Source organism: Nanorana parkeri, unplaced genomic scaffold (assembly GCF_000935625.1).
Source record: "Nanorana parkeri isolate BGI_ZX_2015 unplaced genomic scaffold, ASM93562v1 scaffold555, whole genome shotgun sequence".
Taxonomy (NCBI): domain Eukaryota; kingdom Metazoa; phylum Chordata; class Amphibia; order Anura; family Dicroglossidae; genus Nanorana; species Nanorana parkeri.
In genome coordinates, this window is record NW_017306823.1 from 738 (window position 1) to 17,957 (window position 17,220).

The following is a 17,220-nucleotide window of genomic DNA, read 5'->3' on the forward strand; positions in this document are numbered from 1 at the left end:
GAGGAAAATGCATTTCCCTGAGATCTCATGAGATTACAGATGAGATTTCCCAGCAATGTTCTGCTAATGAAACCTTCCCAGGTTGCAACACTTGGGCACATACATAATTTGTGCCAGAACTGGACCAGGAAGTAGATGAACTCTATTTGTAAGTAAATGAAAAACAAGTTTGTTTAACTAATGAATGTAAGATGATTTTATATCAGCATGCAGAGCTGCATCCTGATGTGATTTTTAGTAAAATGGGGTAAAGGTTCACTTTAAGGACCAGTTTAGAATGCTTGTTATAATTAGTGCTAATCTCTGCTGACTAAAAATCATTTTTCTAAGTTCTTTACGCCGTGACAGTACAACCCCCATTGATTTGATTATATACAAATTTTAAACGCATCAATGCTGAAAAATGTAGTCTACATGTAATCAAAATATGTTTTAGCAGAACTTACTCTAAGCAAAGATTTTTGCATTTCTGGGGTATGCTCATAACCAGCTGCTTCAATGCACTTTGCCACTGCTACAGAAAGCAGGTTTTGATCCTTTATTTCACGCAGATAGTCATCAGCCTTCTGGCTCCGTTTCTAAACAAACAAAAACAAATACAATAAATAAGCACTTTCCAACAATTATACAGTTGTTTGATTTTAAAAAATCTGAAAAGTAGTGCCATATGCAGAATGCATAAAAAAAAGTACATTTATATAGCGCAGACAATTTATGCAGCACTTTACATAGTTGCACATTCACATCAGTCCCTGCCCTCATGGACTTTACAATCTAAGGTCCCTATCTCCCATGCACACAGGGCCAATTTAGAAAGCCAATTAACCTCTCAGCATGTCTTTGGAAGGAAACCGAAGTACCCAGAGGAAGCCTAAGCACAGGGAGGCAATGCAAACTCTATGCAGACATTGTCCGGACCAGGATTACAGCAGGCAGAAGTTTGGGCAAAGTGGCTGATAGTTATTTGTGTCTCTAAAGGAAATAATTCAGACCTGTACCACCAACACAAAACCCCTCAATCCATCTTTGGAGTTTTGCGTGGAATGTGTTAGATTTGGCTTTTTTTTCTCCACTTTTTTGTGTCATACCAATTACAAACAAAACAAATAAACATGAGAACGCCTAAACATTTGTAATTGCAACAATTTTCTGTGCGAAGTAGTGCATTATTTGACAGAAATTCAGGGGTGCCAATATTTTTGGCCATGACTGTAGTTAAATTATGTTTTCAAGCATGACATTTTATGAAATTTGTCCAGCAGCCCCCAAGAGAATTGAGTTCAAGACCTCTGGGGTAGAGATATGGAATCAAACATTTTTATAGTGGAGATACACCATGCTCTTTGTACAAGGAAATTAAGAATAGCAGTGGTAATGTAATAAAATAATTAAGATTTTAATTTTAAGTGGGATATATAGTTACTTACTACTTGAATTGCTGTACCTTCTTGTTACTACAGGGAAGCATCCAGTGAGTCATTTTTTTACCAGGATTTATGTGTGCTAGTATCGTTGAAGCCACTTGAGAAAGGACAAGATTGAAACACATAGCGATGGCTGTAGTGCTTTTATGTGCTAATTTGTAATAAAGGGTCTGTTTTATAGGAGTAAGGCTGGGCACACACCTTACAACCATCGCAAGGCTTCTGTCTTGCGATGGTTGTAAGGTACTTAAAAAAACGTACGATCTGCCTATCTTGCATAGGCAGATCGTACTTGCGATGATCGCAAGCCACGCCCCCTGAGGGGCGAGCTTCCGATGACCGCAATGCGGAACGGGCAGTGTGCGCTTGCGCACACCGGCCCGTCCTGCTTTTATCTTACGAAAATGCTACACACCCGCCGAACATCGTACGATGCTCAGCGGGTTTTCAAACATGTTCGTAAGTTTAAAGTCGTGCGACCTTACAGTAGTAGAGGTCGCATGGCTTCCACACACCTTACGATAATCGTACGATCGCGGGATTTCCCGCGATTATCGTATGATTATCGCAATGTGTGTGGGGACCTTTAGAGTGCTGAGCTTTTAACTACTGAATCGGATGTTACAAGAGTGGGAACATAGTACCAGCACCTGGGGGAGAGTGTAGATGTTAGCAAGTGAGCTGTGTTTAAATGTTATGCAAGTCTCTATGTTTAGATTAGATCTGCTTGACATTGTACTTCATAACTGACTATTTCAGAAAATGGCGGTAGATGTGAAAAGGCATAAACCTGTAAAAATTACAGGCAACAGGATAGGAGGTGGATTATAATCAAAGGTAATAGATAGTCTTTCTATTGGGGGAACCAAAGTTGCTAATTACACACCGAGGCAGTGCTTATTTTTGGTTCTACATAATGGCTGTGCAAACCATATTTTCTTTGAATGTAAGACTATATGATCTAATATTTTATATACGCAGATTTTTAAAGCTGTGAATATAGAATTCAAGACAATGCACAAAACTGTCTAACAACTGAGGCAACCTAGTTAACAAGATCAAAAGGGCCATCAGTAAGGCTGGGTTCACACCTAGGCGTATCGAATATGCATGTTTGTCGCACGTTTCGTGCCGCGCATTTTTACCGTGATTTGCGGTAAAAAACGTGCGACAAACGCGCTTTTCCGAGGGCTACCTGGCTGTATCCCAATGGATACGTGCGGAAAAAGGCCCCAAAGAAGCTCCTGTACTTCTTTGGGCGTAGGGCGTTTTGCAGCACATTCCTACGCGCTGTAAAACGCCCAGGTGGGAACCATGCCCATAGGCAATCATTGGTTTTCATATGTTGAGAGTTTTACAGAGCGTAGGAACGCGCTGCAAAACGCTCAGGTGTGAACCAGTCCTTAGCTGCTACTGCTTTGTTTTCTAATCACAGACTGTGGTGAGACCTGGACAAGTCTGCATTGCTTAGCTGTGGTTAGGTTTTCAAGGAGAGTCAGGGCTTGGCTGTATTGTCTGTCAGGGTTGCTTGGATCATAAGACTGGTTGAAAAAAATAACAAATTATGTGGCATGTAAAACTGTTTACATATAAATTATTGGATTCATGTATTTAGCTGTTCCAAGCATTCATTTTTAAAGTAAAGGTAACTATAACATACGGTCTCTTTGCCACTTTGCCCCTAGCATAGTACATTTGATAAAAGGGCCCACCTAGGGTCCCAGAGTTGCACACAACAAAACAGATTTAAGCATCAAATGTAAAAATATGGTCTGAAATTATAAGGGTTAATTAAAGTGTGGATGAAGCGCTTCTGAAACCATCATGATCACACACAGTTCTTCTAAAATATTGAGTACTGAACGGAATCTCTATAGACAAAGAAAAAAGGATTTCACTGCATTCATGTATTAATGTGTTGGTCGAGTGATATAGAAGATCATGGGACATCCTGATACCATAGCAGTGTATACTACCGTGTTTCCCCGAAAATAAGACACTGTCTTATTTTCTTTTTTGCACGAAAAAAGACACTAGGTCTTATTTTCGGGGGATGTCTTACCTGGCTGGGGGAGGACTGGACGTCCCAGAAGGCGGCGTGCTGTTGCCGGTCACAGTAGTAGAGGTCGCATGGCTTCCACACACCTTACGATAATCGTACGATCGCGGGATTTCCCGCGATTATCGTATGATTATCGCAATGTGTGTGGGGACCTTTAGAGTGCTGAGCTTTTAACTACTGAATCGGATGTTACAAGAGTGGGAACATAGTACCAGCACCTGGGGGAGAGTGTAGATGTTAGCAAGTGAGCTGTGTTTAAATGTTATGCAAGTCTCTATGTTTAGATTAGATCTGCTTGACATTGTACTTCATAACTGACTATTTCAGAAAATGGCGGTAGATGTGAAAAGGCATAAACCTGTAAAAATTACAGGCAACAGGATAGGAGGTGGATTATAATCAAAGGTAATAGATAGTCTTTCTATTGGGGGAACCAAAGTTGCTAATTACACACCGAGGCAGTGCTTATTTTTGGTTCTACATAATGGCTGTGCAAACCATATTTTCTTTGAATGTAAGACTATATGATCTAATATTTTATATACGCAGATTTTTAAAGCTGTGAATATAGAATTCAAGACAATGCACAAAACTGTCTAACAACTGAGGCAACCTAGTTAACAAGATCAAAAGGGCCATCAGTAAGGCTGGGTTCACACCTAGGCGTATCGAATATGCATGTTTGTCGCACGTTTCGTGCCGCGCATTTTTACCGTGATTTGCGGTAAAAAACGTGCGACAAACGCGCTTTTCCGAGGGCTACCTGGCTGTATCCCAATGGATACGTGCGGAAAAAGGCCCCAAAGAAGCTCCTGTACTTCTTTGGGCGTAGGGCGTTTTGCAGCACATTCCTACGCGCTGTAAAACGCCCAGGTGGGAACCATGCCCATAGGCAATCATTGGTTTTCATATGTTGAGAGTTTTACAGAGCGTAGGAACGCGCTGCAAAACGCTCAGGTGTGAACCAGTCCTTAGCTGCTACTGCTTTGTTTTCTAATCACAGACTGTGGTGAGACCTGGACAAGTCTGCATTGCTTAGCTGTGGTTAGGTTTTCAAGGAGAGTCAGGGCTTGGCTGTATTGTCTGTCAGGGTTGCTTGGATCATAAGACTGGTTGAAAAAAATAACAAATTATGTGGCATGTAAAACTGTTTACATATAAATTATTGGATTCATGTATTTAGCTGTTCCAAGCATTCATTTTTAAAGTAAAGGTAACTATAACATACGGTCTCTTTGCCACTTTGCCCCTAGCATAGTACATTTGATAAAAGGGCCCACCTAGGGTCCCAGAGTTGCACACAACAAAACAGATTTAAGCATCAAATGTAAAAATATGGTCTGAAATTATAAGGGTTAATTAAAGTGTGGATGAAGCGCTTCTGAAACCATCATGATCACACACAGTTCTTCTAAAATATTGAGTACTGAACGGAATCTCTATAGACAAAGAAAAAAGGATTTCACTGCATTCATGTATTAATGTGTTGGTCGAGTGATATAGAAGATCATGGGACATCCTGATACCATAGCAGTGTATACTACCGTGTTTCCCCGAAAATAAGACACTGTCTTATTTTCTTTTTTGCACGAAAAAAGAACCCTCTACATCACTCTCCATGAGATATCTGACCATTGAAAGCCTTGCACAGACAACAGAAAACATTTCTTTTCTAGCAAATAATATGATTCTTCACCATGAGGATCAGTATTTATGAGTTTCAGACTGAGGCCTTGTTCACACCAAGCGCGGAGCAGATACGGACCAGAGCAGGTGCAGACCGGATCAAAACTGCGTCCAATGTATTCCTATGGTATTTTGACCTCCAGTTCACATCGCAGCGTGCGGATCCAAACCAGATCCAGACCGGATGAAAAAACTGCGGCAAGCCCTATTTTACCTGCTCTGGATCTGGTCTGGAACGCATCTAAAACGTATGCAAGTGCCTGAAAGCCCATGTTAAACTTAAAACATTTACCAAAACCGGCCCTAAACGCATCCAAAACGCGTCTAAAACGCGGCACAACCCACTGCACTGCGTGTGCAGAAACCTGACCGGATCTGGTCTGCATTTGGTGTGAACAAGGCCTTACAAACAGGTTAAATGCACCATGCTTTAAAGGGAGATTACAGCAGTTGAACTGACTCTAAAATGTTTCTGATCTGTGTTTGTTTACATTCACATTGATTTGTATGTAGAAAAAAGCAGTTAAGACACAGCAGAAAAGGGCACACTGCAATTACTTTAACATAAACCAAAGCGAAAGGAAGGAAATGCAGCATTAAAGTGACATTAAACCCTCAGATTTTTTAACATAAACCAATACTGTAATGTGCGCCTTACTGTAATCCATGGTAGTTTCCCTTCTCTTTGCTGCTCTTCCTTTTAAATCCTCATGTCTTCTCATGCTTGGGCAGAACTTCCCTTTTCAGCTCAGGGCCTCTTCCTGTAGTGCTGGCTCAGATTACAAGCCTATACAAACGGATACACAGACACCATGTATCCATTCTTGAGACAAGGCAGTCTGCTGCAAAACAGAAGTTCTGCAGAGCATGAGAACAGATACAGATTTAAAAGGAAGAGCAGCAAAGAGAAGGGAAACAACCATGGATTACCGTAGGGCACACATTACAGTATTGTTTTATGTTAAAAAATCTGAGGGTTTAATGTCACTTTAAGTGTACATGGCTCCATAATATCCTATTCAAAATTGCCAACTGAATAAGTACATTTAAAGGGATGTGTAAAAAAGTATAACTGGCTTTGAGACTGGTACGAGGTGCTGTGCTGTAAATATTCACAGGTCACTGGCTTAATGGAGGCTCTGAAGGCTAACCTTTGGTGGGCAGGTCACAGTAGCCTTAACAGGGGTCGGTCTGCATCTCAGATACAATATATTTAAAGATTTTTTTTTTTTAAAGTGAGTTTACATTTCAGTTAAAGCGACTCTGACATAAAATAAGAGTTTCACAAACAAGTGTACCCACAAAAGAGGAGAGAAAATACTTAGCTTTCCTGCTACCCATACTGCCAGAACGTTGTTCCCAAAACTTATACTTTCGTCCCCCACAATTCTCACTGGTTTTGACCTCCATGTCACTACTAGATCCTGTTGGAGTGAAGGTCAGTAGGAGGAACCACCTAAAAGGTACAAATGTTTACAAAGCAGGAGTATGTACCTCATATTCCTTTTGTGCTTCCATTAGAAGTGCACCTGGGGCCATTGAAGCTATCTTGAAAATCTCTTCAGTTGTCTCTAAACAAAAACAGCACAAAATGTGATAACCGAATATTATCATGCAAGTCTTTCTAGAAAAAACATATTGGAAAATGTGCACTGTATTTAACATTCTTAAAGTGGAATCCGCTTGGCCTAACTTCTATAACCCCTAAAAAGCATAAATCTTGTGCCTATGCATATATTAGCGGTTATGTTAGAAAATTAAGTCAAAATGGAGTTGTGACAGTCATGACTTTTATTTTGTTCAATTATTATGCAAGAAGATTGAACAAACAGTTTTTAATCTGGCCCTAATACCACTTTACAGCTGATATTATAAGTATTTAAATAGACACTGATGCCACATTTAATATCTATATTTCGAAGAACAACTAGGCTCCGCAAGCTGTGCCTGTAAACAGACAACAAGCAGCAGTGCCTTAAAGTGATATTAAAGTCATGGGGTATTTAAGCTATTTCAAATGCTGATAAAATCACTTACAATGGATGCTGTATGATTGTTAAAAATGTTTTCTTCCTGCAGAGTCAGCTGGTCCCCAGAGCACTGGGCCGGATATCCTGTTTTAGGGTGGCTCCTTTCCCTTGCAGGGTCCTATGGAACCACTTTTGTGTGTGCTAGTACATTTTGTGTGTCTCCACAAAGACACAGGCACTGCAAGGCAAGCCTCTCCCCTGCTCTCCACTCCTCCTACCTCCCTCCTCCAATCTGGAAGATGGAAAGCTTCTGGAGACTCCTATGTCCCTGTGATGTTGTACTCAACAGGAAGATTAGGGAAGTGGAGCTTCCCTAATCTAATCAGTTGGATCTGTACGGAAACATAATGGCTGCAAGTACTTTGGCAAACATTTTAAGAAATACTTTTTCAGGCAATGTATATGTTTTATCTGAACTCATTATAGAAAAAAAGTTTGCAAAGTTAATATTACTTTATATCTCATACTGCAGATATACAGATACGAGACGGTATGCACAGGAGTGCCTTGACACACTAGATTTCCTTATGTCTTTTGGTTCTCCCTATAAGAAATAGGTAAGTATTTTTAAAGGAGTTTGGGAATCACTGGTCTAAACATATTGTTCAACAAAATATGGCAATGTAAGCGTTTTGGTTTTTGTTAAATAAGAATGCCTTCATTTATCACCTTGGCCTAGATAAACATCTTATCAAATCATATTTCTGAAGCACTTGTGCAGAAATCCAAAAAATCCCAAAGGGTTTACAAAATTTTTCTCACAACTGTATGTCTCTTCATCTTCTATTTATTTCCCATATCCCGGCTTTAGATGTTTTGCGCTTTCCTTTTTTCACTCATTATTACATTTCTGGGGGCTTGTCTTACAGAATTAGCAAGGAAATTAACTCAACGCTGTAATTAACGCAGCACTTCTAGCGAGTACAAAAGGAAGTGTATAAGCACAGGATATCGGCATACCATATTTACTTTAAACACTGGTTTATCTCTTGTCTGCAACTGTGACAGGATGCTAACTGCATGAGACTAAAAGGATTACTACGTCTATGGATATTGTAATAATGTGTAAAGCTAACATGTTGATAAGCTGTTGTGCTAAACTTTGACTGCGCTGATGTGCACAGTTCTATATTAGCAATTTTATTTTTGTAGTAGTTGTATTACAGATAAATCAATTCTTTGAATAATAAAAACCCAGCCTTTTCCAACTTTAAACCCACACGGAACCCTAGAAATAATGTTTAGCTCTCAGGAAACTACCGCTACAAAGAATTAAATTGACTGCTCATTGTAGCTTTATAAGATCAGTAAATACAATAAAATAAAGATTATGTATCTAGCATATCTGCCATTCAAGGTGGATAATTTTAACATGTCTTGCTCTATCAGACAAAGTAATGTAAAATGACACTAAACTAAGCAATGTTCAGAACACATTGAAGTTAAAAAGAGCATTTCATGTAATAGGTTATATCAGCCTTTCTCAAAAAGAGTTCCTCCATAGTTGCTAGAGGTTCCTTCAGCAGTAAGCAGTGGCAGGCTTTAAAAATGCATTCAAGTACCTTAACTATTAACAAAAATGCAGCTTATTTGAGTATGACTCATCTCTGAATTCCTGCTGACACTGTCCTTTCTTATGGAGGGTGGCTACTTCTATTTCCCATGGTCCCTGTGTGTGTTGTAAATTAGCCACCAATTCAAGCTTACTCCCATAACTGTAATCTCATGTTTAGTTTACTAATTTCAAGGTAGTGAGTTTGGAGCTGTGGCTACTTTACAACACACACAGTGACCATGGGGAGCAGAGTGATACCCAAATATGCTACATTTTTATTAATAGTTAGGGTACTTGAATGCATTTTTAAGATTTAACTCCTGAGTTTATAGTCACTTTAATAAACATTTACCAGTAACAGTCCCATGGTGTTGACTCTGCCCAGATATGGCCCCATAACTATGGAGGTATCATCAAGCCTTCCACTGCTCGCTGCTGAAGGAACCTCTACCAACCTCTGCAGGAACTCTTGGGTTCTACGGAACCAGTTTTGAGTAAGGCTGATATAACCTATTACATTAAATGCTCTTTTTAACTGGTCTTCAGTGTGTTCTGTGCACTGTATTCTTACATTTTATACATAGACCATCTGTGATTTTTGTACATACAGTTGTGTGAAAAAGTGTTGGCCCCCCTTCCCGATTTTTCATTGTTTTGCACGTCTGTCACACTTTAATGTTTCAGATCATCAAACAAATGTAAATATTAGTCAAAGATAACACAAGTAAACACAACATGCAGTTTTTAAAAGGAAGGTTTTTATTATTAAGGGAAAACAAAATCCAAACCCACAAACGGCCCTGTGTGAAAAAGTGTTTGCACCCTAAACCTAATAACTGGTTGGGCCACCCTTAGCAGCAAGAACTGCAATCAAACTACACACAGTGTGAGCAATCATTTTAGGGCCATCAATCACTGATAACACTAAACTGATGAGCGGTAAAAGCTTTTAAAGCGTCGCCTATGGCCAATTTTGGGTATTATCGTTTTTTTGAGGTTTCGTATTATCGTTTTTTTGAGGACTTTGACTAGGCCACTCCAAAGTCTTAATTTTGTTTTTCTTCAGCCATTCAGAGGTGGACTTGCTGGTGTGTTTTGGATAATTGTCTTGCTGCAGAACCCAAGTTCGCTTCAGCTTGAGGTCACGAACAGATGGCCGCACATTATCCTTCAGGATTTTTTGGTAGATAGCAGAATTCATGGTTCCATTTATCACAGCAAGTCTTCCAGGTTCTGAAGCAGCAAAACAGCCCCAGACCATCACACTACCACCACCATATTTTACTATTGGTATGATGTTCTTTTTCTGAAATGCGTTGTTACTCTTACGCCAGATGTAATGGGGCACACCTTTCAAAAAGTTCAACTTTTGTCTCGTCAGTCCACAGAGTATTTTCCCAAAAGTCTTGGGGATCATCAAGATGTTTTCTGGCATAACGGAGACAAGCTTTTATGTTCTTTTTGCTCAGCAGCGGTTTTTGTCTTGTAACTCTGCCATGCAGGTCATTTTTGCCCAGTCTCTTTCTTTTGGTGGAGTCATGAACACTGACCTGAACTGAGGCAAGTGAGGCCTGCAGGTCTTTGGATGTTGTTGTTGGGTCTTGGTGACTTTATTTCTCATTTGTTCCTGGATTTCTTTGAAACTCGGCATGATGTGTAGCTTTTGAGGATCTTTTGGTCTACTTCACTTTGTCAGTCAAGTCTTATTTAAGTGATTTCTTGATTGCGAACAGGTGTAGCAGTAATCAGGCCTGGGTGTGGCTAGAGAAATTGAACTCAGGTGTGATAAACCAGAGTTAAGTTATGTTTTAACAGGGGGGGCAAACACTTTTTCACACAGTGCCATGTGGGTTTGGATTTTGTTTTCCCCTAATAATAAAAACCTTCCTTTAAAAACTGCATGTTGGGTTTACTTGTGTTATATTTGACTAATATTTAAATTTGTTTGATAATCTGAAACATTAAAGTGTGACAAACGTGCAAAACAATGAAAAATCAGGAAGGGGGCCAACACTTTTTCACACAACTGTACGTCTCCATTATTTCCCAGGAAAGTAATGAAGCTTGTATTAGAACTTGCTGTACTTCCCTAAACACACTAGTTACCGCTTCTGCAAAGCCACATACAACTATCTTGCATTTCTAATAATCTTGGTAACACTGATAACAGATGATACATACTTGGTATCTCATGAAGAAACTCATGTGTGGAATGAGAAATAAGTCTGACACCATCAAGCTCTGGAACCATGAAAGTTTCCTCATCCAATGGAAATATGTATTGGTTGTTAAGGTTTTAACAGCACTAGTGTCAAAATAGTTTCAGAACGCTTAATTGTGACTTATTCAACATATCAATATTAGGCTTAGCATGTAGAATAATGAGGCAGGAAGTAAAGATGCAGCTGTATTATATAGGGCCCATGGGGCAGTGCAGCTAACAAACATTTACTTGATGAAAACACTCTCGGTAAAATCAGCTCTTCCTATGCATACATTGCCCCTAAATAGTGTTGGAATTAAATAGTCTTAAATCAAATAAAAACAGCAAGTTACAATTAAAACCAAGGATACTGTATGCCATCTTTGCCTTTTCCAGCCACAAGAAGCAGTTTGTCCCACATTACTACAACTGCAATTTGTTTACTTTGTGGCCTGATGCTCCTAAAAAGAAACAAATCATTACTGATAATTTACTTGTCAAATCACACATTAATGAGATCTACATTTATATGTTTTGTCGATTGTGGCAGTAGCTACCCAGGCAAAATTTTAAATTGATGAATAATCAGTTATTAGATCATTTACCACCAATTCTCATAGTAATAAAGCACATTCATCTCCTGCATGTTCATTACCATTTACTGCACATCTGGATTTCTCATTCTTCAATAAGAAAATCTAGGTTACAATAGCATTTCCCTACTGTGACGCAGCAACCTGTCACATCACCCTGCCACGGAATGTAAACAGCGTCTGTCATAAGATTCTGCAGAAGAATCCTACTGCACTCCTTACTGCTATGTCCCTGGTAGTGGGTGCTGTAGTGACTGCGGATGGCGCCGCTTCAGATCCAAATAGTAAAGTAAGTCATCAGCACACCATGGTTCAATCTTCAAGCAGTGATTTTATTGATGCACACACATCAACAAGATGTGTGTGCATCAAAAAATGATCACTGCTTGAAGATTGAACCATGGTGTGCTAGTGACAGAATCTATTGGTCATAAGATTCTGTTATAAATCATTGTCAACATTTAATGCTTAATCCTAAATTAAGAGATTTCACCAGAAAAAGACCTGAAAATATGATCAAGTGATGCAAGATATCAAGGTTGAGTTACTAAAGAGATAAAGCATGTGCATAGGTATTGTGTGCAGTGTGAACTTTCACCACATTCACAAAGGTAAGTAAAAATTTCCTTGCAAAGTGAACTACCCCTTTAGTAAATGAGCCACACTGTGTGGCTTTTAGAATGATTCTCCTGTCCTGATATGCTAGATATGGTTATTCATAGCGGGTATGTAAATGTGGCATTTCTGTATTAAAAGGAAATTTACAGTGCTTTTGTACATAACTATCTACTTTCTTTAATATGGTCAAGACTAAACAAATTAAATATATTGTTTTAGGTAAATCATATGAAAGCTTGCATATTATTATTTTGAACTTTTTAAACCAGAAGATGCAGCTTTAGGCTTCTTTTACAACTTCCTCTTTTGCTTCTTTAATAAAAAAAAAACCAGTATACAGACGCCATAGCTCAAAATAAAATATGCTCAAACAATTGGAGGATTTATTGCAGTGACACTTCCCTTATTTGACAGCTCAGTCCGAAGCTTCAGTCAAAGAAACTGGGAATTATGCAGAGTCCGTCAACAAAAATCTTTATAAAAAGTAAATATACTTGCTCCTATATAACCAGCCAACATTGCTATCATCATTAAATCTCAGAAGATGTCAATGGAACTTAATAGGTTAGAGAACAGAATGGTTATGCTAAGGATAAGGCACTTGCAAAAGGGACCGATTCTCATAATTTTCTTAGTGAGACCCATGCAAACAGCTGCGGGAAATGCTGTTCAAAGCAATGACAGCTGCCAGCCCCTACAGCCACTCGCCAAGTCTCCTGAAACAATGTTAGAATCATGCAATCCCAAGGCTTAATTGGAATATGAAATCAGATTACAGTAGTGTCACATAAGCAAAAGATAACATTAAACAGTAATAAGGCTTGAAGGAGTAGTAATCATTATCTAAGTAATCAGACCCTGTTCGGGCAGATTCTGCAATTTAAAAAAAAGATCACAACAAAAATGAATATAGCAGAAAGAGTAAATCTGCAGCAAAGGGAAAGTTCCATTCATACTTATTTACATCAGTGTCTTATTTTTAAGGGTTTCCCATCAATGGCAGAAGTCTTTAAAAAAGCCCTGTACCAGTTTTCGTAGGTTCTGCAACAGCTGCATACATTTCTCAAGTAACTGGCAGATAAATTTTAAAGCAGTTTTTTAGAATTAGCTCGATATGGTATTCGAGGGTGGAATGGTTCAGAAGTTTAAAGGTTAGTTCTCTACATCGCAAAAAATAGTGCATGTAATTTTTTTTGCGATCGCACAGCACTGGATTGCTTTACCATGTGTTCCGGTACGAGCAATCGCACTGATGGCAAGAGGCGTGTCTGTGGTGCCACTGAAATGAATGGCACCACCACACCCCCTCCCACTCCAGGAAGCGGGCAGGCTTTATTTATGTGATCCAGTGCGTTCATTCAGGTCCCTGAACGCACTGGATGGTGTGAACAGGCCCTGTATGTAAAAAGAAAGCACAGAAAAAAGAAAAAGCTGCATTTACCAGGCCATTTGCTTGGGTGCTTGTCGAATGTCTGAAGTAAACTCCCAAAGTTTTTCCTAAAATAAGTAAAAGTGCATTTCAGTTTGGTATTCACAAGACTGACTTCAGAACTATAATGCTGAATATACATTTTTTTTAAAAACATGCATAATGCACCGTACAGTGTACACAGGAAACAAAAAATAGTTGGGGAAGAGAGGGAGAATCCATTTGGCAGAAGAGATATTGCAGGTCTCTCCTGCCAAAATCCGTAGCTCCCAACGATTAAAATTTTTCTGAATTTGCTTCTGCTCTAAGCAGATGAGCATACATAGAAATGGGACTAAACAGGGATTTACACATAGCCAGCAAGAAATGTTGCATTAAACATTACATAATAATATTATGCCTCATAACCACAAATTGAAGACCAAGTCTAGCTTGGGCAACAAAAGTATAACAAATCCCCAACATATATATAAAAAAAAAAAAAAAAGAAAAAAGCAGCTACGGCTGCTATAACCAACTTCTTTCCAGGACCGTTCTCCAGAGGCTCACCTGGTCACCAATCCAGCGCAGCTCTACTTCCCAGCCTCAGTCAGACCAGTTCCTGTGAGGCCAGGGCATCAAGTTTGGCATTCATCATTTACCACACAAAAGAAATACCTTTTATAATATAAATAAGAATGCTATAATTCATTCTTCAAAGAAAACACTTTGCTCACCTTGAGTGAAGACATTCCCATCCATATATATCCACTGTCTGTAAAGGCTGCAAGATATTTATGATTAAAGGAGACAGAAAAATTAAGATACGCTCCAGACAATGGGCTCATTCCAGGAAGAGTCTGCAAAAAAACAAAAAACAAAATGAGTCATCTGCACTATTTATTTAAATGCCATGGACTAACTTATATTTAGTCTTTCCAGCCCTATTTATAAAAATAAGGGGGTTTGCTGAAGTGTATACATCTTGTGTACTACATTTGGGACCATGCACAACAACCCATTTCTGCTACATTTATAATGCCCACTGCCATACTGTAAAAAAAAGCACTTACTAAACATCTTATATTACAAGGTATTCCACCGACATTGTTAACTTACTAAACATGAGATTCATTTTATATTTTATTTGCATCTTTTTATGAATTTGGCATATTTCAATAAAATATATTAAAGCAGAACTATGGGGTACACCTTTTTTTGCATTCTTACTTTCCTTATGATACAGGCATACATTTTGCAATGTACTCCTGTAATCAAAAATACACCATAAGCCTAAAATTCAGTGTAATATACTGTGGGTGGGGTTTACGCTCTGTGCTGAAAAATTATCCCGACAATACTGTCTGGATCCTCCTCTCCCATTGAGTGACAGCAGCTTGTAGGAGCTGCTGCATGTTCTTGAGAAGCTGTCAAGCGCAGCAGCTCAGGGCACATCCTACCAGAGTTCACACTTGCACATCCTTCCTGCAGTTTGTCTTTCGTTTACTTAATCCCTCTCTCTCCTCCACACTGCTGTCTGCAGACAATACACATAACACACTAAGACCGTCAGTTCAGCTTTGTCCTCTCCCTCCTCCCCACTAGTGTCTTCATCTCTTCTTCTCCCTGTGTATGTCCCAAGACAGCAGAGGGGAAGAGGGCGAGGACACAAGGACAGAGATAAACTGATGGTCTTAGTGGCAATGTGTTATGTGTATTGTCAGGAGACAGCATTGTGGAGGAGAGGGGAGGGAGACTAAAAGAAACTGCTGGATGGATGTGCTAGTATTTGTAGACTTGTGACCTGACATGAATAAACTCTGATAGGATGTGCCCTGAGCATCTGCATAGCTTATCATGAACGTGCACCAGCTCCTACAAAATGCTGTCACTCAATGGGAGAGGAGGATCCTGACAATATTGTCAGGATCACTTCTCAGCACGAGGCTTAGCCCTGCCCACAGTATATTATACTGAATTGTCAGCTTATGGTGCATTTTTATTTTGAAGGAAACTAAAAATGCAAAAAAGTGTACCCCATAGTTCTCCTTTAAAGAGGTTTTAAAAAACTGTTGTAAAGTGGCAAACTGGCAAATTCTTCTGATCTTGCATATTTCGCTACTCAAGTTCTTTAGAACATTTTAGAATTCTTTTCATTTTCTGACAATGGTCACCAGAACAAAGTGAGAGTCACTCTTCCAAACATGGACACTCACAGCAATAAAAACCACACAGAGGTTCACACCTTTCTGCAATGTACCCTCAAAATATTGTGTGGAGTCCCATTGCAGTAGAAAGCTGGGACATGTTGTTACTCAGAATCTAGGGTTATGTAGTTTGACTATTTTTGCCCTAAATGCTGGGAACTCCCTTATTGCTTTGCAGATCATTACTCAGTTGCTTGTACTGTATACCATTCCAAGCCAGAACTACAAAATAGCAAAACTGTGGAGCATAACACAGCGCATGCTATAGAAGTGGGAGGAAAGTTTATCTGATGGGAAAAGAAAGCAACTTTATCTGAAAAGATATGAAAACTACTCTAGGATCAGAAAAGTAGAACATTTGTTTACAGATGTCTTTTAACGTATATCTGTCCTTCTATTTGCTGCTCCACTTTGTTCCTCTTGTTCTTTTCCTATTTGTTTTCCTGTCAGGGATAATACAACCTGATCTGTCATTCGCATAGCCGAGCTTGGGTTTAGTTGATTCATATTGTATTCTGAGAAAGGACAGTATGCTTCAACATTCTGACCCTGCGTGTCTTTATTATCTTCTCTTATTACCATACTTTTTTGACACGATCAGTGAATTATTTTATTACATCATCTTCTTTTTGTATTTTGTTCTTGGAGAGTGTGCTATGTGATTTCACCAATATCTTTTATCTGTAGAGGTTATACCGTTGTGTTTCAATACTTGTTTAATGCCTGTATTCTTTTGAGTTGTCTTCCTTTCTGTAAATTCGTAATAAAATCAGATCATACAATAAAAAAAATAAAAAATAATAATATATATATATATATTTGCTCCAGTGCCTCAGCCTGTGACTGGATAATGAAGAACCATGGAACATGGATAAGCACCAAAGAAAAAGGTTATATTAGGGAGAGAAAAACAGTTTTACTTACTATAACAGAGCATGCTGTGCTGTCCAGCAAGTACAAATCTTTGCCTATGGCTAACAAAATTAATGTCATCCTGTCCTGCAAAAGAACAGTCCAACAAGATGGCACCACTTTAGGATCTGTAAAAAGACAACACAGACAACTTAAAGCCTATTACAATACCTATAAAAGACTAAACAATACAAGTGCACAGGTAGCTGCACATTACTTGGGATTTCTGGCATCCTGCGCAGTTTTACTCCATCAATATTGGACGTGAAAGTAAACTTCAACGCTCCTGTTAATACTGCAATTCCAGTTCTGTATTCAGAATGAAATACCTTGGCTTCCAGAACCTGGTTCTGCTTAATTTCCTGTGGAGAGAAATATTATTACACAACAAATCTCCATTCCATGTGAAAATATACAACGTCCAACTGCAATAATCTGCACAAGGATCAAACCAACTCTAAAACAAACTGGTTAGTGACTTATGATTAGAGAAATTATTCTGACACAATCAAAGCTCCCAAA

General features: G+C 38.9%; 1 protein-coding gene across 1 annotated transcript in view; it reads right to left on the reverse strand.

Moving 5' to 3' along the window:
• Window positions 1-410: 410 nt before the first annotated feature.
• The window catches only part of LOC108791497 (vacuolar protein sorting-associated protein 16 homolog), a 30,416-nt gene continuing 13,606 nt past the window's right edge, over window positions 411-17,220 (reverse strand). Inside the window, exons 5-12 of the mRNA XM_018562003.1 lie at window positions 16,916-17,060; window positions 16,711-16,826; window positions 14,317-14,439; window positions 13,613-13,668; window positions 11,332-11,421; window positions 10,939-11,033; window positions 6,667-6,743; window positions 411-578 (exon numbers count right to left, since the gene is read on the reverse strand). Of these exons, the coding sequence (XP_018417505.1) occupies window positions 411-578; window positions 6,667-6,743; window positions 10,939-11,033; window positions 11,332-11,421; window positions 13,613-13,668; window positions 14,317-14,439; window positions 16,711-16,826; window positions 16,916-17,060 (870 nt within the window). The remainder of the gene's footprint in view (window positions 579-6,666; window positions 6,744-10,938; window positions 11,034-11,331; window positions 11,422-13,612; window positions 13,669-14,316; window positions 14,440-16,710; window positions 16,827-16,915; window positions 17,061-17,220) is intronic.